Source organism: Trachypithecus francoisi, unplaced genomic scaffold (assembly GCF_009764315.1).
Source record: "Trachypithecus francoisi isolate TF-2019V2 unplaced genomic scaffold, Tfra_2.0 Lachesis_group6, whole genome shotgun sequence".
Classification (NCBI taxonomy): Eukaryota; Metazoa; Chordata; class Mammalia; order Primates; family Cercopithecidae; genus Trachypithecus; species Trachypithecus francoisi.
The window spans coordinates 101626936-101654653 of record NW_022681471.1 but is presented as its reverse complement, the minus strand read 5'-3'; the positions used below and the strand labels follow the sequence as shown (position 1 = coordinate 101654653).

Genomic DNA, 27718 nt, shown 5'->3' with positions numbered 1-27718 from the left:
CCAGAAGCAGTGGAGAGGCGCATGCAAGGGGAAATAAAAGACATATAAACTGCAAGGTCAATAGAGGAGCATAGGAATTAATGTTGAAAAGGTAATAAAGTGTTTATCATTCTGCTTTGAAAGTAGTTCTCACAAACCTATGTTTTGTTGTAGACTATATGCTCCATAAGCTTAGGGCTTCATCATTAATCTCTATGTCTCAGAAGAGCTTGGCTCAGAATTGCAACCAAAAATGAAAGAAGGCCCTGATAGAGATATTTTCTGGATCTTGATTCTTGTTTGAAACAAAACAAAACAAAAGACCGGGTGCAGTGGCTCACACCTGTAATCCCAGCACTTTGGGAGGCCTGGGTGGGCAGATTACCTGAGGTTGGGAGTTCGAGAACAGCCTGACCAACATGGTGAAACCCTCTCTCTACTAAAAATACAAAATTAGCCAAGCGTGGTGGCTCATGCCTGTAATCCCAGCTACTTGGGAGGCTGAGGCAGGAGAATTGCTTGAACCTGGGAGGCGGAGGTTGCAATGAGCCACGGTTGTACCATGGCTAGCCTGGGCAACAAGAGCAAAACTCTGTCTCAAAAAAAAAAAGCTGGATTCTGGAGACTCGTGATTTTAAAATATTTCTTTTTACTATACTGAATAATTAGGAACAATTAGAATTGGGCAAGTGTCTTAGTCTGTTAGGGTACTATAACAAAATACTATAGATTGAGGGGCTTAAACAACAAATATTTATTTTGCACAGTTCTGGAGGCTGGAGAGTCCAAGATAAAGGTACTGGCAGATTCGGTGTCTGGTAAGGGCCACATTCCTGGTTCATAGATGACAGTCTTCTTGCTGCATCCTCACATGGCAGAAGGGGTGAGGGAGCTTTCTGGATTCTTTTTTATAAGGGCACTTATCTCATCCATGAAGACTCCACTTTTCTGATCTTTGAGAAGTCTTCACCTCTCAAAGACCCAACCTCTTATACCATGAAACTGGGGATTAAGATTTCAACAAATGAATTGAGGGGATCAGGGTGGGGGAAGCACATTCAGTCTATAGTAGCTAGTCTCTAAAGAAAGCAGAGTGAATTGAAGGCCAAGTATGGTAGTTATCTTTCATGATCCTATTCTAGATTAGGATTTCCTAACGTTTAAAAATGTTATCAGGCTCTTTGGTTCTCATGAAGGCAATTGCACTTTGAAGAATAGTGTTTTCTCTAAACACATAAGATGTAAGGATTAAGGCTATCTTAGTCTGCATGGGCTGCCATAACAAAATACTATGAACTGGATGGTTTAAACAACACAAATTTATTTCTCATGGTTTTGGAGGCTGGGAAGTCCATTATCAAGGTGCTACAAGATAGATTTTATTCTGTGTCCTCTTCTGGTGGCTTGTAGATGGCTGCCATCTTATTATGTGCTCACATGACCTGTTCTACATGTGAGAATGGGTAAAGAGAGAGAGCTCTCATGTATCTCTACTTATAACACTAATTCTATTGGATCAAGGCCCTACCCTTGTGATCTCAGTAAAGCTTAATTACCCCCTTATAGTTCTCATTTCCAAATACAGTCACATTGGTGGTTAGGATTTAAATATATAAATTTAGGGGTGAGGGGCACCATGCAGTCCATGGCACAAAGGAAATGAATATTACAATAGATTATTGAAATATTTTAAAAGCGTAATCTAATAAAATATATACTTCTTTATTAACAGACATAATGGTGAAGTTAATGCCTACTATACTTTAAAAGCAGTGATGAACATAAATAATATCTTAAGATATGAACTGAGATGTGATATAAGCATATCTGTGATTATTTGGTGAGCAAATCATAGATATGCTTAATACTACTGTGGTTTGATTTAAATTGTTGTTAAGTAGTGGAAGTCAAGCTGAAATTTTTCCCCATTAAAATTTGTAGATCAACTCTGCCCTTCTATCTTAGGACTCCTTGCTTTAGACACTTCTCAACTGCTCAGGGGTCACGGTGATACAAAAAACAGTGAATATTTCATTTTTACTAGCCTCTAGGTATCCACTGGGCTTTTCTTGAGAAATACCTATATATATGTCAAGATAAAATGAATCTAAAACTTAATGCTTTCTAGTTTTCATGATGCATGTGGCATTCAAAGGGCATGATGCATCAAAACTAGACTTGAATCAGACATTTTGCTATTTGGTTGAGATAGAGCCTTGAATGCTGCCCTGAATTAACTTCATGAAGGCTTATGATAAACATCTTCCTAACCCTTTTGGTAGAGGTTTGAATAGGAAATCACTTTTTGGGCCGATTTAGTCATACCCTTAAGCGAATCAATCCAATGCCATTTTCATCATTTTGGCTTGAAAAGAGATGCATACCACTACTGCAGAGGAAAAAGAAATATTACTCCTTCACACCTAAAAGTAGTTTCCAGTCCCTGACTCTGGACCACTACTGGGTTAGCAGGAAATATTTCACTGGTGATCTACAGTATTTTTTTAATATAATTTTAGCCTCTTTTGATTCTATTTTTCCCTATGATTAAGGACTTACTCTTCTTTTACTTCAACAATAGTTTGTGAGCATTTAGAAAGTGGTAGTGTGGACTGAGGTGCAAAGATTAACAAAAAGGTAAATAAATTAAGTTCTTTTCCATTCTGTCTTTGGGACACCAAAGTTTTGTAGAAATGTTAGATTTATCACTGGCTTTCTAGACTGAGACATTCATCAGGTAAAATAGAATTTTTCGAAGTCAAATTATTTCATCAAATTATTTTCTGATGCCTTTTGTAATCGTGATAACCATGGATTCATAAGCAAGTCAATACAAATATCTAGGTCTGCAATGTGTTCTGTCTATCTTTAGCTTAAACAGTCACTCAAATGTTCTGGGTTTGAGAGTCTCTTTTTGGGGATGAGGCAACTCTGATTTCTTCAAAAGGCAGTTTCCTTACTTGTTTCCAAGAAAATAGGTAAAGACAAGGAAAAAGATATGAAGCCCAAATTGGTCTGCTTTTCTACTCACTGTAATAAAAGTGATTAGACTAGAGGTTACAAGTATTGAACAAAATGAGGTTTGGAAATTATCTATGTATTTTAATCAGGCTTTCTACCCAGAACTCTAATATCAAAGAAATGGCAATGGAGCCAAATATGGAGAAATAATAAGCAGTCTTTGTTATTCTTTCTATTCTGTATAGTCTCCCTTATAAATGCTAAAATATCCATTTATTGTATCTATAGCAACATTAAAATGTTTATCAAATGCTCGAATATGTAAAATAATAAATGTTCTTATTTTAAAAAGGTATTACCTTTTTTATAAAAAAGATATAATTTACAGTGCTAACCAGAATACCTGTGAGTACAATTAAGCCACATTATAACTGTTAAGAAGTGGTAACGAACTTCATTACAAATGTGGTGTAAAGAAAAGACAGTACAGTGTTACTCATCAAAATCAAATGGTGAAAAGGAATGGATAACTTTAGAATAACTTTAGTTGTAAAGAGTCAAAATATTTTACAGCATCAAATTCAGGGAAAAGCGGATGTCAAAGTGAGCAAATATGGGGTTTTGTGTTCTCAGAAAAAAAATCAGGTAACCAATATCTCTAAACCCAAATAGTAATTGACAGCTTATTGAGTAGAATAACCAAGAATACTACAAGAAGAGTGATATGCGTGAAATTGATGGGTTCTAGAAGACCTGGAATCTTTCAAGGGAGGCAGTTGCTTCAGGCTGTGATCTACTACTTTGTTTTAGAAATGCAATCAGAGATAATCAAATTCCCAGGTCTTCTTATACCTTTATAAGAAACAAGCAAATGTGAAAATAATAAAGAAGGAAATTTTCTCAAGAAAGCAATTTCTAGAACTACTTTTGGAAAAAGTACCTATTTAATCCTAAATTGAGATAATTCACGTTTTGAGTCTTTGGATTAGTGTTTTTATTATTATCAAATTTGCACTTCTCTACAGTACTGTATTTTAAGTGAAAGATAATTATTTTATCAATTTTTGAAAAGAGTGGTGGAAATATTGATGTTATTAGTTTCTTTTTGTATTTTTATGTTTTTTAATTTCTAAAACAATGTGAACATCAAATAATATTTGAAATATATCTATGGTCTTTTCATATCGTTTGTACTTAACCATAACTTTCAAGGCTCTATATTATTTAACTAATATGAAGAATTGTTTTTGAGTTTTGTTTGTGTTGTTGATGTTGTTTTCCTATTTTCTTGTGTCAGTGATGACATCAGTAGCAGTGGGAGTGACACTGATCAGGGCTGTTGTGATTCCCCAAATCTCTTACATACCTGTGAGTACCTAAATAAAAGTTTTTATTTGTTTTCATGTCTGATTTTTATGTGCCAAGCATGATATGAAATGAAATATTCAACAGGGATGGCTACAAGGACAGACAGAGTGGTAAGCCCTGGGGATTGCTGGCTGATTTGAGGCTGAAGCATAGGTCCTGAGTCTTTTCCCTTGATGACCCTTTGGACAACTCTGTACAAATCTCTCCTTTCACTGCCGGTCTACTTCCCTCCAATATACAAAGAATGTGTTTAGCTATATGGCCTTTATGTCTCTTTTGGCTTATTCTGAATTGTTTAAACTTATTTTGGTGACAGGTATCACCAAGTTTAAAGTTGTAAGTGGAGCATTTTCTTTCATAAAATTACGTTATGAAATAACTATAGGTCTATAAAAGATGGGTATAATGATCAGTAGAACAAATGGACATAGGAATGTTCTGGTTATCTAGAGCTGTAGAACAAACCACCTCAAATATACTGGCATAAAACAATAACCATTAATAATAATGGTTATCTCTCATACATCTGGGGTGACTGGGCTTAGCTGCATGACTCTAGTTCATGGTCAAATGGAGGCTGGGGCTTGAGTCCTTTCACAGTCTTCTTCACTCACATGTCTGGCTGTTAATGCTGCCTTTTGTTTGGGACATCTTCTGGGGCTCTTGGCCTGAACACTTACTCATGGCTTCTCCATGTGGCCCAGGCTTCTTTACGGGATCTCCTTAAGTTCTAAAGTGAGGTGAGCCAAAATAGAAAGAATTGGCAGAATTGAGTTACTTTATTTGATCTGGTGTCAAAAATCACACTGCTTCACTTTTGCTGCATTCTAGCATACGATTTGTAAGGATCAGGTCACTAAGCCTGGCCCACTACATCATCATATTTAAGGCAATATCAAATAATGTGTGGACATGTTTTAAAGCTACTAGATAGATACACAGAGCTCCATGGCACAATAGGTTAGTGTGCCATACTTATATGATAGATAGATAAAGGTATAGATAATACATCCTTTGTTTCCAGTTTAAATTATCCATTGTACCCTGTGAAACGTTGCATAGTCCACAAAAATTTGAAGATTCCTGGATGACCCCTTTGTTTCGTGTATCCTGACTAATTTTACACAGTAGTGAAATACTTTGTAATGAAATTACGTATCAAGGAATGTTTATAGAGGGTCATAATTAAGCATTGTTTAATAACAAGTTTGATCTAGGGTTACTGTATTTTCATTAACAAATATCATCTTCTAATCTTACATGCTAATGTTTTGAACATTTTTTGATACCAAAACTTTAATCACTAAAGAACAGCACTTATAAAAATATATGTCAACAAGCTCTGTTTATGTTTTGCTAGCAATTAAGTCCACTTTTATCAGAGAGTTCTTCTGCTCCATGAATACTGTTCACCTGGGAGTGAAAGGAACTTCAAGCCTAGAGCTCCGCTTTCTTCCCTTTAACATGCACGTGCGCTACTGTGTCATCATCTTGAGCAATAAAAAGGTGAGAACAGATTTGTTATCTGTGTGTTTATCACGAGCTGCCACTTTAATGGAGTAACCAACAGCAGATAACTTGAAGGCAATTGGGGACTCTAGAAATGTGGAGGATTTCCGCTCTCACATTACTAAGCAAAGAGCTTGTCCTCAAGAATATCCAGTTACACTAGCTGTGGGTAAATTTTATAATAGCTGCATAGAGCAGTCCCATGGGAGCAGAGTGACCTTTTTGTGGCTCTATTTGTATTAGTTATCCATAGCTTTGTAACAAATTATCACACACTAGGTGGTTTAAAACAAGACATGCTTATTATCTCACAGTTACTGTATGTCACAGGTCCATATGATCTAGATAGATATTCTGAGGAGGGTCTATCAAGTCTCCTTCAATGGATTGCCCAGAGCTGATTCTCTTCAGAGGTTCAACTGAGGAAGGATCTGCTTCCAAACTCCCTCACTTTGTTGGCAAAATTCATTTCCTTATGGCTCTGGGACCCATGCCACCTACATTTTCAAAACTAGCAAGGGAGAGAGACAGAGAGAGTTGGAGAAGGGGAGAGAGACAGATGTGAGAGAGAAAGAGAGAGTTAGAGCCACCACTGAGGGAAGGTTTATAGCATTACCTGCTTCCAGAGAGACGCTGCCATGTGTTGACCCTAGGAAGAAATTTATAACCCCCAGGATGTGGTCACAAATTTATAATCAGTTCTGTGCACACTAAATTGAATATGTATGCAGTGAAAAATGATAATTGGAAAGAGGTATTGTACTTACCTGGTGTCTATGGCGTTATTTACATGTGGAAAATAATATAGCCTATTAGAAATGTAAAATATAGTTTAATTTTACACTTAAAAATACCACTTAGAAGGAAAAAAATGCCTTTTTATAGTAATGATGAAACTTGTTTTTTAAATTCTTTTAAAAGAGTTCAGGTTTAAGTAAATCCTGCATATATAAAATTTATAAAATGTAGTAACTATATTGTGACCAGTAGTTTGATCAAATACTTCACAATCACTTTTGTATATTAATTTATATATAACCCAACAAAATACTAGAGTTAATTGTCAATAGCATAGTAACAAGGTTGATTTTATTCTTTGACTTAGTCTATTGGAATATTAAATTAGCTTACACAAATTTAATATAATTAATCAAAATATAATTAACATGTTATCTCCATTTACTAAAAACTAAATCTTGCTTATGTATGTTTTGTCCTTGTCAGAGAAAACATTAAAATAAAACAGCAATCTTGAATTATACTGCTTTCAATTGAGAAACAATACCCTCAATACGAAGTATTGCATTGAATTAATGTTTCTTACATGAAGAACATCTATTGTCTTACACATTGCTAATTATATTAAAAATATAATAGTTAATCAAACATACAAGCTCACCTAGTTAGCTACTATTCTTATTAAATGGGCCATAACTGCTTTACCATTAAGAGCCACCTGTTGGTCAGGTGCAGTGGCTCAAACCTATAATTCCAGCACTTTGGGAAGCCATGACAGGCAGATTGCCTGAGGACAGGAGTTTGAGACCACCCTGGCCACATGATGAAACCCCTTCTCTACTATAAATACAGAAATCAGCTGGGCATGGTGGCGTGTGCCTGTAGTCCCAGCTACTCAGGAGGCTGAGGCAGGAGAATTGCTTGAACCTGGAAGGTGGAGGCTGCAGTGAGCCAAGATCATGCCACTGCACTGTAGCCTGGGCAACAGAGTGAGACACTGTCTCAAAAAAAACAAAAAACAAACAAACAAACAAACAAACACCTATCAAAAACTGAAATTAGACCTCTACTTGATAATTTTCCATGTATAAAATTGAAACATTGCTACTGACACTGTTATCAAGCAAAGACTATTTCTTTCATTTTGGCTGTTCTGTTTGAATTTTCATATAAAGTTGAAAAGATTTAAGGAACAACTATTTGAAAACAGAATAGTTTTATAGATCTTACATTAGTATTCATAGAGATTCTTAACTAAGGGAAAAACCTATGAAAGCCTGAAAATTCATGCTATCAAATGCTAGAGAGCCAAAAAGTTTTTGCTCCAACGTGGAATGGAGCAAATTAGGTAGAGGAATTTCAAGCAGAATCGGGGCCCAGTCCCTGATGAATTGTACCTTTTAGGAGGAGGGGTTGACAGACCCCTTTACAAAGCACACAGACATTGCAAAACATGCAATGATGCATTGATAAAACCTTGGAGTTCTGTCTTCACTGTGGTGTCTAGCATGTGAAACCCATTCTCTGTGATCCTGGGTTTTTATGCAGTAAGCCACTTGGCATGCTGAGCTGACCTGTATAAGGGAGGCAAGGGTATCAAACAGGATGCCTGATTTGGGGTTGAGTTAACAGCGGGTTTCAGTTGCAACCATTTGCTGTGGTATAGCCAGCCCCCTCCCAACAATCCTTCAGTGTTTTTCATTGACTTGACCCAGAGCCTTCCTTCCACTGGTAGATTTATCTTCTGGCCTTTTTTGTTCTCTGTCTACAAACCTTGGTTAGAACAAATTGAGACCAAAGTCCAGGCGTTGCTGAATTGAAGAAGCCAGAAGGGAAGTCAGCATCCCAGAATAACTTATGTGAATCAGTCAGCCCCACACCAGGGTGCCATATACCAAAGTGAGTTTCAGCCTTGCCAAGTCAACCTGGAGGTTAACAGGGAAAGCATACCCACTCCCAGGAAGAAGACCCTGCAAGACTTTCTTGTTGATTTATGGTCTATAATAATTTAGCCTAAGGCTATTAAGCACCAGTTGTTAAGTATATTAAATGTCACTTTGGCCATCTGCCATATATTTGCATAAATCAATGGGGCCACTCGTCTGATTCTTTCCACTATCAGTCATTTCATTCTCTCTCAGTCTTTTGTGTCTTCCTGTGTCTGGTGATGCAGAGATTAAGTTGGCAGTCTCTAATATGCATATATTTAAATATTTTCCAAGGATGTGCAATTTTTTCAACTATAATGAATGTTTATAACATTAATACAGAATTAACAGTATTGATTTTGCTTGTTTATGAATGAAGGTAAAAACATTAAATTATATTATGCTAAAATCTTTATGTGATTTTATATTTAAACAGACTAACTTGAGTTTTATTAAAGATATATTTATAACTTGAGGAACTGAGTATTGTTTGAGGACGCTTTCTTTTTTATTTTTTATGACTTATAATGGCAAGTCCTATTTCATTTGTCCTTTGATTTTTTTATTCATTTGTCACAACTGTTTTTCTTTTTCGAGGGAATGAGGATAACTACAGTCCTCCCTACAGGTAATGCCCCTGAGTTCCTGGGGAAACATAGGCAAGATGAAATCCCATTTGGCCTATAATTACTTTGAAGTATTTATTAACCTCATAAAGCCTGCTGCCAGTGTGGGGGCAGGTTATGTCGACCTTGAAGTCTCTGTCAATGTGCCATATACTCACAAAGTTACAAAGATTCTTAGCTCTCTTCATACTGCAAGGCCTTTTTGCTCTTCAGCCACCCTCCTTCCTCCTATTAACCAGAAAACCCTCATCCTACAATAAGCAGTGCAGATTTTTTCAAGATAAACATGAAGAGAAAATCTGAAAATTAGAATTTTGTACCTAATTGTCAGTTATTTATTTTGCTTATCAACGGTACTATCAGATAGACTGTAAAGAGTCCACATGCCTGAGATACCAACTCTTTAGCTCTAGGGAATATCACCTTGCATGGCATGGCACAGTTGAGGAAACAGTAATTTCTATTTTCCAAAATCAATACTATTTCTATGGACACTCATTCTACAAGGAAGTTGTAGAATATACAGAATGACTACATCACATTTTTAAAAGTTTGTATCCTTCGAGCTGGATTTCAATAATTTCATTTTATTATTCTGCTCACTCTTCCCAACATGGTTTAATTCACCAACAGTATACGGCCAATTTTCTAGGCAGAGAGAGAGAGTGAACATATGGAAAGTTCATGATCTTTGCACTCAAGGGACTTACATTCCAGTTGTATTAGTCCATTCTTGCACTGGTGAGCACTTCGTCCCAACCATTCAACAAGTCTCTGTGAAGTTCCAAACTTTCCCTCATCTTCCTGTCTCCTTCTGAACCCTCCAAATGGCTCCAACCTCTGCCTCTTACCCAGTTCCAAAGTCCCTTCCACATTTTCAGATATCTTTATGGCAATACCCCAATTCTGGTACCAATTTTCTGTATTAGTTCATTCTCACACTACTATAAAGAACTACCTGACACTGGGTCATGTATAAAGAATGGAGATTTAATTGGCTCGTGGTTCCGCGGGCTGTATATTCTTCTGCTTCTGGGGAGGCCACAGGAAACTTACAATCATGACAGAAGGAGAAGGAGAAACAAGCGTGTCTTCACATGGCCAGCAGGAGAGAGAAAAAGAAAAAGAGTGAAGGGGGCGGTGCTACACACTTTGAAAGAACCAGATCTTGTGAGAACTCTATCATGAGACAGCACTAGAGGAATGGTTCTAAACCATTAGAAACCAACCCCATGATCTAATCACCTCCTACCAGACCCCACCTCCAACTTTGGGAAATACAATTCAAGATGATATTTGGGTGGAGACACACAGCCAAACTATATCACCAGTGGAGAAGGCAAACTTGCGTAGTGCTGGCCTACCTCACACAGAAACTTTGCATGAATTTGAAATATAAGTGCCTCTGCCTGGTGAATGAGAGAAGCTCACTGGACATATGACACAGTCCAATGAATTAGAAAAATACATCTCTTACTCAGTGGATGCTGCTTTGTGATGGGACATCCTTGTCCTTGACAAAATGCCCCCATGCAAGACATACTCTTTGCTAGTATACATAGTGTCCTGAAACATGTCCACTAATTTCTATAAAACAGTAGACAGATTGTGACAATTTCTAGAATAGAAAGGAGAATTCATTTCTATATGATAGTGAAGACAGGGATAATTGATTAATACAGGAGTTTGATCAAGGATGAGTTGCCAATAAAACAAAGAGACTGGGCAGGAGAGATGTGTGCTCCCAAGAAGATTCTACGAACACAGCAAAACAGCTAAGTATGAAATCTCATGGACACAAGGATTAATGATTCTGAGAATGGTTTCTTGGAAGTGATAGAAAATAGGTTGGATGGGTAATCAGACTGATATTGAGTAGGGCAGTTAATTTTAAGTTGAATTATTTATAATCATTATAATTATTATTGAAGCGGGAATCCAGTGGAAGCATAGGCAGGGTCTGATTCATCTTTGTTTTAGAAAGCATCTTTGGCGCCGAAACAGATAGCAGATTACAGTTGGAGAAAGGAACTGGAGGTAGGGAGACTGGCGAGGAGACTTTTGTACTGTGTTAACATTGCTTCACAAACCCCCTTTCTATACTGCCCTCGGCTATTCCCTCTGTAATTCTAGCAAGGGATTCCAAGGACCACAGTTTATATTGCTATAAAGATCAAACTTAATGACAGTTTGACTGATGTTCACATTTGAAGGGAAGGAAGTTTTCATTCACTTGCAGAGCAAATTGGTAACACATTTGAGTGAAATGGTTCTGAAAAACGTGGTGATAAAAGGAAAGGGAGACTGTAGATTTCATTGCCACAATGCCTTCTAAAGTCTAAGGACAGCTTCCAGGTTTTTGAGGAAATAATGTCCTAAAACATACCACTAGTTATTATTAAACAATCCATTAATACTTTATGTCATTTAAATATATTTCATCTTCTCAAAATGTCTGTGGAATAATCTGTAAGGCATGCAATTAATATTATGTCAAAATTTTGTTAAGAAAATTGAACTTTTAAGTGCAGGTATACAAATCTTTTCATGAGTCTTCTCACCCTCAATGAGTTCCCTAGCTCCTAGCTCACTGCCTTATTATAAATTATTCTATAAAAATATAATTTTAAATAACAGTGATTATTCTTACTAATCAGGTTTATGTTATAATTTTGATGGTCAAATAGTGACCTATAAATGATTAATGATCTCTCTTTAGCATATGGAATTTAACATTTAGAATTTTAGCTTAAGTTCCATGTGCCTGTTTAGTCATCAAAATAATATAATATTGCTCAGCCATCTCAAACAAATAAATCACAAAACAGGAAATATCCAAACCCAAAATAAGAGAATAAATATGATTTAATACCTATGACATGGAGACTTTGTGTCTAGGTAAATGCACCTTTTTTTTTGGAAGATTGAGGTTATTTGTATCTAGAGGGCATCCATGACTTGTCAAAGGTTACCCAGCTAATTAGTGGCAGAGCTGGAATTAAAACTTTTGTGCCAATTCAGTGTTTGTATCCCTTTTTTCTGGGTAATTAACAGCTGGTCTTCTTGCAAGTTTGCATGTAACTGTGCTATTTGAGGACTGCATTTAACTAGATACACAAGAGGAACAAAATATCTTCTGTAAAAGTTTCTTATAATTGACAATGAGCTTGGCATCTTTCTCGAAAATACAATATATTTCTAATTAAGCATGCCAAATGGAATTTATGAAATTAAAAGCAGGAAAAACTTGTATAGGTGATTATTAGAACAGCTCATGAGGACAAGCGTCTGCTAAGTGTCAGCTGATTTCATTTCTCTTGTCAAAGCTTCTAGATTGGAATATGAGAGGAATTTCTACTTAAAACAGCTCTTTATTGCATTTCTGTGCCTTTCATGGTCTAATTTTATTCCAAGAAAAAGTGGAAGCAAATAATCAAACTATGGTAGAGATTATGGCTCTTCTGAATAATGTTCTGACACAGGCAAGATAAGCATTATTTTAGATTAAGTGATTTTTTAATAAAAAGAATATATTGATATTGAACATGTTAGACAAAATACATTTTTGAGAAATGGTAATATACTGTGTGTGTAAGATGCAGAATTTAATGGAAATTCAGTGGAGTCCTACTTAATAATATTTTAATTGATGAATCAATGGCTGAGAAGATGTTATAATTTATATTTGAGGAAAATATTCTGGCAGCTCCTTTTAAATTGACTCCCATAGGTTGGTATTCATTTTCACATGGTAGACAAGCCTAGTTCAGGTTTCATTTGGGCACACATTAAAACAAACAGGTATGTATAATAACTCTACACTCAATGAGTCTAATTGCTTATGCATATTTTATTTTTGATGAAACAACGAATTTTTAGGTAATTAGTTATCTAATTTTGTTGTTTTACCTAAAGATCTTCAGTCTTTAACTGATGCATTTTTCCTCTACTTGAATTACTGAATATTTTATATCATTAATTGTTGATCATTCCGTTACATTTGTACGGAAACACATACAAACACACAAATCACATTTCAAACGGCTAGCTTGGATTTTTGCTTGTAAAGTACGTGGCTACTTAAGAAAATGTACTATATGAAAATTGTGTATTACGTACTATTTATTGCCAGGCGTGTATAGACTTAAATGATAAATAATATAAAACATTCAAAGATTTTCATATTCCTTTTTCCAGCATGAACTATAGATAACTGTGGATCTTAATTAATAAAATTTTATGGAACGTTATCATACAGCAATAGACCACAAATGGATTATAAACAAATTCTAATGGGGGATAACAAAGCTATTAAAAAATAGACCTCACAATGAGAAATTTTTCATTCTTCTATTGTTTATAGATTAATTTTTAATTTCTACTGTTTCATTTGTTATCTAGATTTGTAATATTTTAGAATATGTATTTTTTGCATGGTCAATTTACCTTTATATCATTGTTGACAAAAAGAGTCAAACTCTAAAATATTTGGGGAGATTTATTCTGAGCCTAATATGAGTGACCATGGCTATGACACAGCCCCAGGAGATCCTGAGAACATGTGCCCTAGGTAGTCAGGATACAGCTTGGTCTTATACGTTTTAGGGAGGCATAAGACATCAGTCAATACATGTAAGATATACATTGGTTCTGTCCAGAAAGCAGGACAACACAAAGTGGAGACTTCCAGGTCATAGGATTCAATGATTTTCTGATTGGCAGTTGGTTGAAAGGTATATCTAAAGATCTGGAATACATGTAAAGGAGAATGTTGGTTAAGATACTGGGTTGTGGAGACCAAGATTCTTATTATACAGATGAAGTCTTCAGATAGCAGGCTTCAGAAGGAATAGATAGCAAATTATTCTTATCAGACTTAAAAAGATGCCAAACTCTTCAGTTATTTCTCTCCTGGATCGGAAGAAGACTCCAGAAATGGAAGGGGATTCTCTACAGAATGTAGGTTATCCCCATAAGTGACAGCTTTGCAGGGCCATTCAAAATGTCAAGGAAATCCATTTTGAGATAAAATACTTTGATTATTTCAGTGCCTGCTCTTTCATGTTGATACCTTCCTGCTAGAAAGAGTCTGTTTTGTCAGTCTTAAGGTCTCTGTTGTAATGTTAATGCTGGTCAGCTGTGCCTGAATTCCAACGAGAGGAAGGTATAATGAGGCATGTCTGGACTCCCCCACTTCCTATCAAGGCCTGAACTAGTTTTTCAGGTTAACTTTGGAATGCCCTTAGGTGGTGGCAGGGATCCATTTAGTTAGTTGGGGTCTTAGAATTTTATTTTTGGTTTACATCATTTATCTAGATGTTTCTTGATTATAATGAAGCAAATCCCAGTGGATCACAGAATTTTATTCATAATCAATTCAGTGTTTCTACAGAAAAAAGGGTTTTCTGACACTGCCAAAGATATCCTTACTATTAAAAATATGGTAAAAATTTTTCTTAATATCATCCAAACATCCAAGCTGTTTTCAGATTTCTCCAATTGTCTTATACTTATTTGTATGTTTTTTCTGTCACTTCATTTTAAGATTCTTTGAATCAGGATCTAAATAAGGTTCAACCATTGTGATTGCATATGTCTTTTGAGACTCCCTCTCTCCTATTCCTTTTATTAAAACTCTAGGTTCCTAAAATTAAGGTGTTGATCATCCCATATTACAGAGGAGAAAACTGGATTTCAGAGGTTTAGTAAACTTGCTTGAAGCCCAGTAGCTAAGAAATGGCAGTGCCAATTAAAACCAGGCATGTCCACTTCTACTGATCTTTCACTATATCATGTTGCTGCCCTTGCATTATTCCTACTTTTGTTTTTGCCTTCTCTCTTTGAAATTGAGGCAACATTAATATAGAGAGGTTATTTGGGCCAAGGTTCAGGACAGCTGCAAATGACTTTCTTCCAGGTTGCCTTGGCTAGTGCTCCCTTTATCCTTTGTTATAAACAGATTTTTAAAGGCAAAAAGGGACAAGGGTGGCTGATACAAAGTTGTTTGTCAGGAATCCTCCCTGATTTATAGAAATAATATTGGCTAATGATTGGCTATACATTGTTTGAACTATAGAGTGTGAGTTATGGTTTCTAGCATATGGCATTGTATGGCTACTTGGCTTGAGTTAGTGTAGAGACCACGTATCAACTGGCCTCAAGAAGTAATTATTTAGCTTAAGGGGATGTGAAACTCAACTGCTGTCACATTTTATGCCTCTCTGGGACGGATAATTAAAGAGGGCTTTATCATCAAATAAAAGATTCTTTTCTTTCTTAAGCCTTTTCTACTTCTGGTCTAATTATTTTTTCTAAAAAAAAAATTTAGTCTTTTCCATGTTCATTTTGAAAGCCTGCACTTTAAAATGTAGAGTTTTGGGGACTCAGATGCCTGGCAAAACTGATGTCACTCCTCTCCAATAATAAGTTACAGACTAAAGGAAAAAAATTTCTTGCCTCCTCTTTTGTTCATTTTAAGACAGCAGTTGCCCGAGGATATTGGGAAGATCAACTGCTATCGGTGCAATTCTGGGACCTTCTTAAGCAATCCCTGTGTTCTGGTTGCAGGCAAAGTTTCTCCCATACTCTGGATGAACTATATGTGTGCCTTACCTTTGTTTGCCCATTTATAGGCTGTGTTGCTTATAAAAGCACAATTCATGATAGTTCTTATAGTATGCAGATTTCCCTTGTAGCAGAAAAAGTTATATTTTTATGTGAGATTTTGAAATTTAATATTATAATGTCTTGTGTTGTAGATTGGACAATTAGTATATGTTGCAGAAGGAAAAGGTATGACCCCCTTGCCTTCCAGTTGCCTTCCAATGAATCCTTCTTCAAGTCTGGTTTATTACAGCAGTACTCGAGAAGAAGGTACAGTACACATGTGTTTTATTTCATTTATAATGTTGAAAATGGACTGTTCCTCATATAGTTACCTAAGCATCCTCATAGCAAGCTTCTCTTCTGTGTGTTTAGATTTTGAAAGGGCTTCTTTTAACTTTATTATGTCAGCATCCATGAAATAGAGCACCATTTTACCATTTAAAAAATTTCAATGGTGATTTTTTTAAGTCTTCCTTTTCCAATCTTAAGCTAAATATTAGAATTTGGCACACAAAATATTTACTTGGCAACACTTTCCATTTCTCAAATAATCTGGGAGTTACTACACTCTCAAAAAATCTACATAATGTTATATAACCCGGAATTTTACCCTGGCTTCCAGTTCTTGATTATTGTTCCTTAAGGAATTAGGCGTTAAAATGTTGTCAGTGAAAGAAAATGGCAGTTCTTGGGAGTTTTTGACAGATGTCTTTTCTTTTAACATTTATGTCTACTCTCCCCCTACCTATCACTGATAGAGCACAATGGTCACTGAATTTTTGAGCATGCTGATGACGTTTATATGGACCAATCATTTGACTGGTCTTCATCATCATCTCTCTTAGAGAATACCAATAATCTTTAATTCCTGAAAACTTGCTCTTTAATTACTGAATTAGAACTAATAGACATGTGGTATGCATTTATTTTTACTCTGTTTCATAATGACCATAACTGCAATTTTATATTTGAGACCTCCCAAGTCCATTCTGACTAGCAATGTCACGGGCATAAATGTTCATTGTATTCATTAATATTTTTTCTTCCTCCAGGGCCTAATAAGAAATACCCAGTTCTATATTTTAATTGCAAACTCCATCAAATCCAGTATATGGACCTTAAATTGCCAATGACTAATGAAGCCAAGGAAAAGGCTTTGGCTTTTGCAGCACAGCAAGAGATGTCGAGTATTGAGTATGAGCGAAGGTTGATCACAGGCACTCTGGAGAGCAGTAGTATCCGTGTGGCCATCGCCCTCCTGGGACTGACCAAGATCGAGGTGGGAATGGAGAAATAGATGATTCCCTTCAATTACTGTCTCTTTAAAAATACACAGAGCTACAGAGCTGTTGCTATTTAAAATGTTATTTTGATTAAATAACATTTTTAGAAAGAAAAGTAATGAATACTGAAGGACAGCTCAGTTGCCATTTTTTTCCTTTATATCTCATTAATAATGAATCTGAAACAAAGCATTCTACTATGTAATTTAAGGCATTACAGTGTAGTCATTAATTCACAGTAGTTTTCATTTCTATTTGCACATTAGAGTGCCCTGGAGAACTTAATATAATGCCCATACCCAGGACCCACTCAAGAACAATTAAATGTGAATCACTAGGAGGGAGTGGGTAGGAATAAGTTCTAAAAGTTGCCCAGGATATTTTGCTCTGTACCCAGGTAGAATAATCTCTGGTGTCAGATAGCCAGGCTGAGAATTCAGACTCTAACACTGTCCAGCTGTGTGACTGTAGGCTGGTTATTTAAACCTCCTCAAGCCTAAATTTTTATATTTTTTTATATGGAGATATTGGCAATTTGTAAAAACTGAAATAATTATATGTAAAATGCTTACCTCGTGTATATAATAAGTGCACTCTTTATGCATGATATTGAGGTAGTTATTACTACTCTATAGTAATAGTACACTACTATTACTGTTACCTATTGCTATAGACTCTATCATTACAACTTAAAATAAGGTACAATCTATTTTTATGATTGGAATTAGGTACAATCTATTCTCACAGAGCAGCCAAAGCTATTGTTGTAAACGCAAGCCTGCTCATTTGCTCCTGTGGGCATATTCTTCTACTGGCTTTCCAACTAATGTTTGTTAAAAGCCCATATCCTTTGGATGATCTACATGACCCGTCATGTAGGAGTCCATTGGTTGCGCTTCCTTCCCTCATCTCACGTTTTCTGCTGCAGTCCATTCTCTAAGGCCACTCCCTAGCACATGCCTAATTGCTTTGCTTCAAACATGCCAGGTGTCTTCCCCATGGCCTTTGAACTTCCTCTGTTACTTTTCCCTACACATTAGTGGGCTGCCTCTCTCAGTTACTTCAGGTCTCTGTTAAAATGCTCTTACTGGCCAGGCACGGTGACTCATGCCTGTAGTCCCAGCACTTTGGGAGGCCAAGGCAGGCGGATCACCTGAGGTCAGGAGTTCAAGACCAGCCTGACCAATATGAAACCTGGTCTCCAATAAAAATACAAAAAACTTAGCCAAGCGTGGTGGCATGTGCCTGTAATCTCAGCTACTTGGGAGGCCGAGACAGGAGAATTGCTCGAACCTGGGAGGCGGAGGTTGCAGTGAACTGAGATCACGCCATTGCACTCCAGCCTGGCAACAAGAGTGAAACCCCATCTCGGAAAAAAAAAAAGAAAAGAAAAAACAAAAAAGCTATTAGTAAGGTTCCGTTTTAGCAACTTACACACATTTTTACATACATTTTTCATTCTCGTTGTTTAAGATTTATCTTCATTTATATATATCAAAATACTTGGCACTGTATAAATTATTTCTTTTTTTATTTGTCAGAATGCTAGAATCAATACAGCCTAATCCCAGACTTCTAACATTGGTGATGATATTTTTTAAATGACCTGGATTTTGAATTTCTGATTGGCTCAAAAATGTTAAATCCGAGGCTTTCATACTTTCTTGACTGTACTGTGCTTCTAAGAAGTTGATGGTTTTCTTTAGCTCAAACCAACCACTTCTTTCTGATATAGAACCATAAATTTCAAAAGGTTTATGTTCAACTTTCAGTACACTATTACATTAAAATTTTTCAATTAGTGGCTATTTCAAAATTTAAGCCTGTCATAATGCCCTCCCATATTCTTTTTCAATTCATTTTCTTCATTATTACCTCTTGTCAAAACATTTTATTTAAATTACAAATGGTTGAGACAGGTGTTATTTTGTCCGTGACTAGCCTTTTCATTGTGTATGCATACGTATATAGTTTCTCCTTCTTCCTTTAGCTTTTTCCTTGGAACGCAGCATGTGTGTTCTTTGTTACATTTAATACATTATGTTTTTATTAGATTTACTTTTATGTTTATCTGTTTCTCCTATCAGATTGTGAAATCCTAGAATCTTAAGAACTTTTCTCACATGTTTTTGTCTATCCTTTGACATCTTATGCATGATATGAGCCTTGTTGTTGTTTAATTGAATTGAAAATATACCTAAATAAACAAAAGTCACTTTTAACTTGTTTCACTTACACTTAGAGATCTGGGCTTATATTAAGTGTCCCACTTTACGAAGAATACTATTGAACTAAATTTTGTCTAGAGGAGGATATGCATGGAGGTGAGTTGTTGTAACCCCCATTATATGAGTAATCATTGAGAACTGAAAATAACAAACCTAGGTAAGAGAGTTTTTGAACATCTGTGGAGGGGTGGGACCCAGTTGTTTCTATAAATTCACAAAATTGTCATTAGTGAAATAGGAGGCCTCAGTCTGTGCTACTAATAAGAATGTATCTGATGTATCTGATGGGTAGATATGAAGGAGTACAGGTTTCAACTCGAGAAAAGCACGTTCTCAAATGCTGGTCAGCAGTGGAATGGCTTCCTCCCAAGGCAATGAATTTCTCAACACTGAAAGCATTAGCACGGGGGACATTGGTCATCTCTCAATAAAAGAGGACTCCACTGTTTTTCTGAAATGTGTTTATACTGTTTTCCACCAATTAAATAAAAATAATGAAATGATCAAATTCAATCCCTGGATTTTTTCCTCAAAAGTATAGTCTAAATGCATAATGCTGTCTTTTGTGTTTTGGAGGTGAAAGTTAAGAAAATTACATTCTAATTTTACTGTTTGTTCACAGACTCTTATGCTCTTTCATATCTCAAAGTTGAGGAAGCCTAAGACCGTTTCATACACAACAGAAGTGAGCCTTCCAGATATTTTTATATCCCCGAGAAAATCTACATTCCTCAGATTCCAGAACCTCGAGTAATTAAACTTTCAAAAGCAAAAGGTAATCAGTGATGTGTGGCCTGAAAATCTAACAGTGTTCCAGGAATGGTGATGTATTCACTTCACAGTTGAGGCAAAAGAGATACACTTTTACTGACAAAGTGTTCATAATATAATTGAAGAATTTCAGTGAAGTAAATACCAGTTATTGAATGATGCTTTGCATTATGTATAATCAACATATTACATCACAGTAATCGAAATTATGTACTGAATTTGGGTGCTAAATTACTGGTACCAAAACTTGCAGGCTTACAAATTTGTTAAAGAGTAATAATCTGATAGATAATAAGTGCACTTTGAGGAAGGTGAGTTCTTGCTTTGAGAGTGAACTTGGTTACAGAACTTGTGCTGAAGTTGAGGCTTAGGCTGGCTCTAAAAGAAAGGAAAAATGTTGATGGCTAGAGGTTATCAGAGGAGAAGAATGTGTTATATATGAGTAACTCATCTTTGATCTGGAGCAGGATTTTTATTGAGTACTGTACTTATTTTTGATCTCCTGGTGCCCCTTTATTCTGTTGCCATGATCAATAAGGTTTAATCCAAATTTAATATGAATATTGATACACTAGCATTACTAAATACAAGTGATAAGACTTAAACAAGGGGCTACATATTTTTAACTATTCAAAATTACCTTTCTTTTTCATTTCAGTTCTTTTCAAACAACTAGATAATAGTAGGAATGTAATTTATTCACTAAGGCTATTCCTAGAATGCTCCATAATTCCAGTATCATGGATTCTCACTTATGCTTTTGCTAAATTTGGTCTTGTTAAATCTTCATTTGTTATTCTAGTATGGATTTGTGTTGGCTACAAAATATTTGTAAGCCTGAAAGGGTGATTACAATGTATAAATTACAAGACGGTCTGTTTACTTTCCCTCCCTAGGAGAACTGAGATCCCAGACTCAAATGCTAAGTGGCCATGCAAGTAACAAGGAATTAAGAGTTAGGTCTGGTCAAGGTAATAGGGATGACAGATCCTATGGTGAACTAGAGAGTAGATGCCCTGTCTAAACATTCACATTCAAAAAGTAAAAATAAAAATAACCTGAGCCAGCCGAACAACTGCGGGTGGATATTTGCTTACCAGCAATCAGTCAGAGACCCTTCGTCATAAGTCATTGTCTTTTTAAAATCTTTATTAACTTCAGCTTTTCAATGTGCTATTAGGATTTTAAATGAATAACTTGTTTAGTAACTTTTTAATCCCTTTTGAGATAACTGGATAAAGCCGCGTCTGCTTTAAAACACAGAGAGAATTGTGAATGTATTTTTTCAGCCATTCATTCATCGACAATATTGAGCATCAATTCCCCTAGGCAAAAAGATAAAAATTGCCTTATTCTTTCCTTTGGTGGACTCACAGATAAGTAGCTCTTACAATAAAATGAGATAAGTGTTATATATAGACACATATAGAATGTGTTTATAAATAAAATTAAGAATTAATTCAGTTGACTATATAGGATAATTCAAATTTTAAAGCATTTCACTTTGAGAAAATATATAACCAAGGATATACAGCATAGAATTGACTTAAAACTCGAAGTATAGCCTTATTAAACACTCATGAAGACTGTGTCACATTTAAATAGTTTTTAATTATAAGTAAGTGTGAAGTTATTTACATTTAAAAATCTGTTCAATCAGATATTTTCCTAAGGCTGATTTTTTCTTTCATATCAATTATTGATTATCCATTTTGGTAAGATGATTACTGTCAAACTATGAAAAAATAAAATGGTAAACAATTTTGAATGATCATGAATAAAACTTTGAAATGTATTTGGCCTATCATGGTTTATGTCTAACTCGATTTTCTGTGCAGCTGAGATTATAAAGGGATCTTTTCATCCTATGTTTCTGTTTTCACTGTCTTAAACAGGCACTTAAATGAAGTAAGTTTAAGAAGAAAGATATTAGGAAACTTTCAAAAGTAGGATATTATAACTCAGGATAGTAACAAATCAAATAAAAGGCATGCCCTAAACTCTGTGCATTCTGCTGTTCAGAGGTGAACTTGAATAATGAAAAGGAATGGGATGCAAGCATTGTAACTTCAATAAATGGAATTCTATTAGAATTTGTGCCTTAGAAAAAAATATGTTTAGAAAACATATTTTTATGGTATAAACTGATTTTAGGAGAATAAACAAGCAAATTCCTGACAATAAATATGGCAATATGGAAACAAAACTTTTTTTTTTTTTTTTGGTGTCATGGAGAAAGAAACAAATGACAATAATTTATCTGGAGAACCAGGGATAGCCCAATGTTCCCCTAACTGCAGAAGACGGTTAGAAGTAGGGCCATATTTATGATCACCGAAGTTCTAAACTCATCAAAAGAAGCTAGTTTTAAGGTATTAAAAAAGTGGCTTTCTTTCCTCTCATATTAATGTTGTCAATCAGTCTTTACTGAAACATTTAGTGATTTTAGGGACAGATTTACTATGATACTTTATGACTCTTTACTTTTTTGACCCCCTTTCCTAGTCCCTGTTCCTACTTTTATATTTCTAATTTTACATTATTGCTCTTTTAGAAGGCCCCTCCCACAAATTGTGACAACCTCATGCCTCACAAAACTCAGAATTGAACCTGGGTGTAGATATTGACTTACAATCCCTTCTACACGTGGTTCCCAGGATGTTGAAATTTACGGACAGGCAGAGCTTTATTGGCCTTAAATAGCATAGCTAAGCAGGAGACCTGCTATGTTTCCACTAGCGATTATCCAAATCACTTCCCAACATACGGGGTCCTATATGAACAATATTTGCCAAAGCACTCAAACAAAACGCTCTGGGCTGGTTTTGCTGATCACTTAATATGGAGCTCAAAACCCTCATTCCTAAGTGTTATGACTTCAATCTCTAGTATTTTGTATTGCTCCAATTTCTTCTGCTCCTTCTCTCTTGGGAGAAGAAGAAGAAATTAGATTAATTCAAAATATTGATCTAAATATTGATCTTCTAATGTGACAGACATGTTAGAAGAGCATATTGTAGGAGCACTGTTATCCTTCTCTCCCTTCTCCCACCTTATTCTAATTTCCCTAATTTTAAAATATTCACTAATAATTAGCAGTTAAATTGGTGACTGAAATACCAGTAAATCATCCGTGACAACTTTTTAATATGTAATGTAATTGTAAATATGTAGAAAATATTTCTTATCAACAACTAATACTATATGTACAGTCATACCTCAGTATGCACAGTGGATTTGTTCCAGAACCACCCGTGTATACTCAAATCCACTCATACTCAAGTCCCACAACAGATCTGGGAGAACTCACTGATAAGAAAACTCAGCCCTGGGTGTACACGGGTTCACGGCCCATGGAAACTGTGTTTTCTATCTGCATTTGGTTGAAAAAAAATCTGCATGTAAGTGCACCCATACAGTTCAAATACATGTCGTTCAAAGGTCAACTGCAGTTCTCATTTTACAAAGATTAAATACATTAATAGCTAAATTACTCTTCAGCCTCAAAATAAAATTGAAAATTTTTGAAAAAATGAAACTAAATTAATCCTTAAAACTTATAATATAGGTGAGGCACGGTGGCTCATGCCTGTAATCCCAGCACTTTGGGAGGCCGAGATGGGTGGATCACCTGAGGTCAGGAGTTTGAGACCAGTGTGGCCAACATGGTGAAACCCGGTCTCTACTAAAAATACAAAAATTAGCCTGGCGTGGTGGCGGGTGCCTGTAATCCCAGCAACTTGGGAGGCTGAGGCAGGAGAATTGCTAGAACCTGGGAGGCAGAGGTTGAAGTGAGCCAAGATCACACCATTGCACTTCAGCCTGGGCAACAAGAGTTTCTTCCTAGAAACTCTGTCCCCCCCAAAAATAAAAACAAACAAAAAAGCAAAAACAAAAAACTTATGAAATATACTTCAAAAATAAACTCTACATTCTGTGTTATATGGAATAACCACAAATACATTTCAAACAGGATAAAAAATAAATTTGTTTAACAGAATATCAAATTAAATGCTAGTTTTAATGATGTAAGCTGACTTTAATTGGAACAAATATATTATACTTTATTGTTAGCATTGCCAAAACTTACCTAATATTAAAAGTAAGATTGAGTTAATTTTTCTCAAAATACCAAGGGCTCAGCTTGTGCTATTATATTTGTCACATTGGTTTTGGCAAAACTCTTCAAATTTGCAAAACAAATTTAAAATTGAATTTCTTTAACTCACTTAGAAATACAATTTATATGTATCTTTCAGATAAGATTGCCACAACTGTCAAGCATCCTGTCCAATTATGGTCTATATAAGAATGTGATAGGGCCAGGCGCAGTGGCTCACACCTGTAATCCCAGCACTTTGGGAGGGCGAGGCAGGCAGATCACGAGGTCAGGAGATCAAGACGATCCTGGCTAACACGTTTAAACCCCTTCTCTACTAAAAATACAAAAAATTAGCCAGACGTGGTGGCAGGCACCTGTAGTCCCAGCTACTCGGGAGGCTGAGGCAGGAGAATGGCATGAACCCGGGAGGCAGAGCTTGCAGTGAGCTGAGATTGTGCCATTGCACTCCAGCTTGGGCGACAGAGCAAGACTCCATCTCAAAAAAAAAGAGAATGTGATTAGATTCTGGAAGAAAATCAGTAATCCATATACTACATTTAAATCTTATAAGATCAAAAAATAAATTTTTTAGAAAACCCGAATTAGCAAGAGCAATGAAATGACAACTCTGTTTTTGGTCTTTAAATTTAATTATAATAAATTTTATTATAGTCTATCTTCCTAGAAGAGTTGCAAAAATAACCTTAAAGGATAATACTTGTCCTTTGAATTTACATCAAGTAAAAAATAAAAGGATCTTCACCTGTGCTCACACTCAGATCTCTATTCCTCTATGTATTTGATTTTAAGCTTTGTTGAGATATCATTCACATACCATACCATTGACAGATTTAAAGTGTACAATTCAATAGTTTTCAGTATATTTATAAATATCTGTAGTCATTAACACAATCATTTAGAACACTTTTATGGTCTCAGAAAGAAACCCAGTACTCTTTAGATATCATGCCCCTCCATCATCTACCATCCTATCATCCTTAAGCAGTCACTAATCTAATGTCTATCTCTATAGAAGTGCCTATTTTGGAGATCTCCTGTAAAATGAATCGTATGTTATATTTTCTGACTGGCTTCTTCACTTAGCAGTATGCCATTTCTTGTAATGATCAAATAATATTCCATTTTGTGACTATGCCCTACTTTGTTTATCCTTTCATCAGTTAATGGACATTTGGGTTGTTTCTACCTTTTAGCTGCCATGAATAATGCTGCTATCAACATTTGTGTACAAGGTTTTATGCAGACATATGTTTTTATTTATCTTGGGTATACATCTGTGAGTAGAAGTGTTGGATCATATGGGTAATTCTATGTTTAACCATTTGAAAAACTGCCAAAATTTTTCCCAAAGTGGCTACACCATCTTACATTCCACCAACAGTGTATGAGGATTCTAATTATTCCACATCATAGACTTGTTATTGTCTGACTTCTTGATTCTAGCCATCCTAGTGAGTGGAAGTGGTGTCTTATTGAGGTTTTCATTGCCATTTTCCTGATGAATAATGATAATGATGTTGAGCACCTTTCCATGTACTTATTTGCCATTTGTATACCTTATTTATATAAATGTCTATTCAGATTTTTTACCCACTTTAAAAATTGAGTTGTCTTTTTATCATTGAGTTGCAAGTGTTCTTTCTATATTTCAGATACAATATCTTATCAGATAGATATATGATTTGCAAGTAAGTATCCTTCTCCCATTCTGTGAGTTGTCTTTTTACTCTTTTGATAGCATCCTTTGAAGCACAAGGGTTTTTTGATTTCAATGAAGTCAGTTTAACTGTTTTTGTTGTTCTTGTTGCTCTTGCTTTTGATCATATCTAAGAAACCATTGCCAAATGTGAGGTCATGAAGATTTATCCTTATGTTTCTTCTAAGACTTTTATGGCTTTAACTCTCACATTTAGGTCTTTTATCCATTTTATGTTAATATCTGTATATCTTGTGAGAACTTCATTCCTTTGCATGTGGCTGCCAAGTTGTCTTAGCAGCATTTGTTGAAAACACTACTCTTTCCACATTGAATGATCTTGGCACCTTTGTTGAAAATCAGTTGACCCTCTCACAGCCATTGCAGTACATTGATCTCCACAGAGACAGTGCCAGGGCAAGTGAGAGCCAGGCAGGCACTGGGCGATTCTGTGCCTCACTGAAGAAAAGTAACTAAAGATGGGCAAAGGAGACCCTAGGAAGCCAAGAGGCAAACTGTCATCATATGCATTTTTTGTGCAAACTTATCAGGAGGAGTGCAAGAAGAAACAACTAGATGCTTCAGTCAGTTTCTCAGAGTTTTCTAAGAACTGCTCAGAGAGGTGGAAGACCATGTCTGTTAAAGAGAAAGGAAAATTTGAAGACATGGCAAAGGCAGACAAGGCCTGTTATGAAAGAGAGATAAAAATATGTCCCTATTAAGGGGGAGACAAAAAAGAATTTCAAGGATCTCAATGCACCTAAGATGCCTCCTTCAGCCTTTTTTCTGTTCTGTTCTGAGTATCACCCAAAAATCAAAGGAGAACATCCGTCCAGTCCACTAGTGATATTGCAAAGAAACTGGGAGGGATGTGGAATAACACCGCTGCAGATGACAAGCAGCCTTATGAAAAGAAGGCTGCGAAGCTGAAGAAAAAATACAAAAAGGATATTGCTGCATATCAAGCTAAAGGAAAGCCTGATGTAGCAAAAAAGGGAGTTGTAAAGGCTGAAAAAAGTAAGAAAAAGAAGGAAGAGGAGGAAGATGAAGAAGATGAGGATTAGGGGGAGGAGGAAGAAGAAGCAGAAGATGATGATGATGAATAAGTTGGTTCTACTGTAGTTTTTTTTTCTTGTCTATAAAGCATTTAATCCCCTTGTACACAACTCACTCCTTTTAAAGAAAAAAAATTGAAATGTAAGGCTGTGTAACATTTGTTTTTAAACTATACAGTGTCTTTTTTTGTGTGTGTATAATTAACACACTACTGAATGTGTCTTTAGAAAGTCCTGTTCTAGTGGTGTTTTCAATAGCCACTAACCTTGCCTAGTAGAATATGGGGGTTGTAAATTGGCATGGAAATTTAAATCAGGTTCTCGTTAGTGCACAGCACAAATTAGTTATATATGGGGATGGTAGTTTTTTCTTCTTCAGTTGTCTGTGATGCATCTAACATGAAATAATTGCTCTGTTAACTGAATATCACTCTAATTGCAAAAATGAAACAGTTGCAGCTGTTTTGTTGACAGTCTGAATGCTTCTAAGTAAATACAATTTTTGAAATAAAAAAATCTATTGATGATAGATACACAGTTTATTTCTGTATTCTTTATTTTATCCCATTGGTCTTCATGTCTGTCCTCATGCCAGTCCCAAACTGGTCTAATTACTATTGCTTTGTAGTAAGTTTTGAAATCAGAAAGTGTGCGTCCTGCAATATTTTTCTTTTTAACAAGATTATTTTCCTTATTCCAGACCCTTCCCAACTGCTTATGGATTTTAGAATCTGCTTGTTGATTTATAAGAAAAGCCTACTGGCCTTCTGATAAGTATTGCATTGATTCTGTAGATCAATTTGGGGAAGATTGTTATCTTAACAATATTGTCTTGAATCAGAAATTT

The 27718-nt window shown here is 35.7% G+C and overlaps 1 protein-coding gene and 1 pseudogene across 1 annotated transcript in view; both read left to right on the top strand.

Moving 5' to 3' along the window:
- Nucleotides 1–27718, top strand: part of CFAP47 (cilia and flagella associated protein 47) — a 480485-nt gene that overhangs the window by 259063 nt on the left and 193704 nt on the right. Inside the window, 6 exon segments of the mRNA XM_033201412.1 lie at nucleotides 4238–4308; nucleotides 5669–5814; nucleotides 15868–15982; nucleotides 16768–16994; nucleotides 19849–19921; nucleotides 19924–20001. Of these exon segments, the coding sequence (XP_033057303.1) occupies nucleotides 4238–4308; nucleotides 5669–5814; nucleotides 15868–15982; nucleotides 16768–16994; nucleotides 19849–19921; nucleotides 19924–20001 (710 nt within the window).
- On the top strand, nucleotides 26296–27102 carry LOC117078026 (annotated as a pseudogene).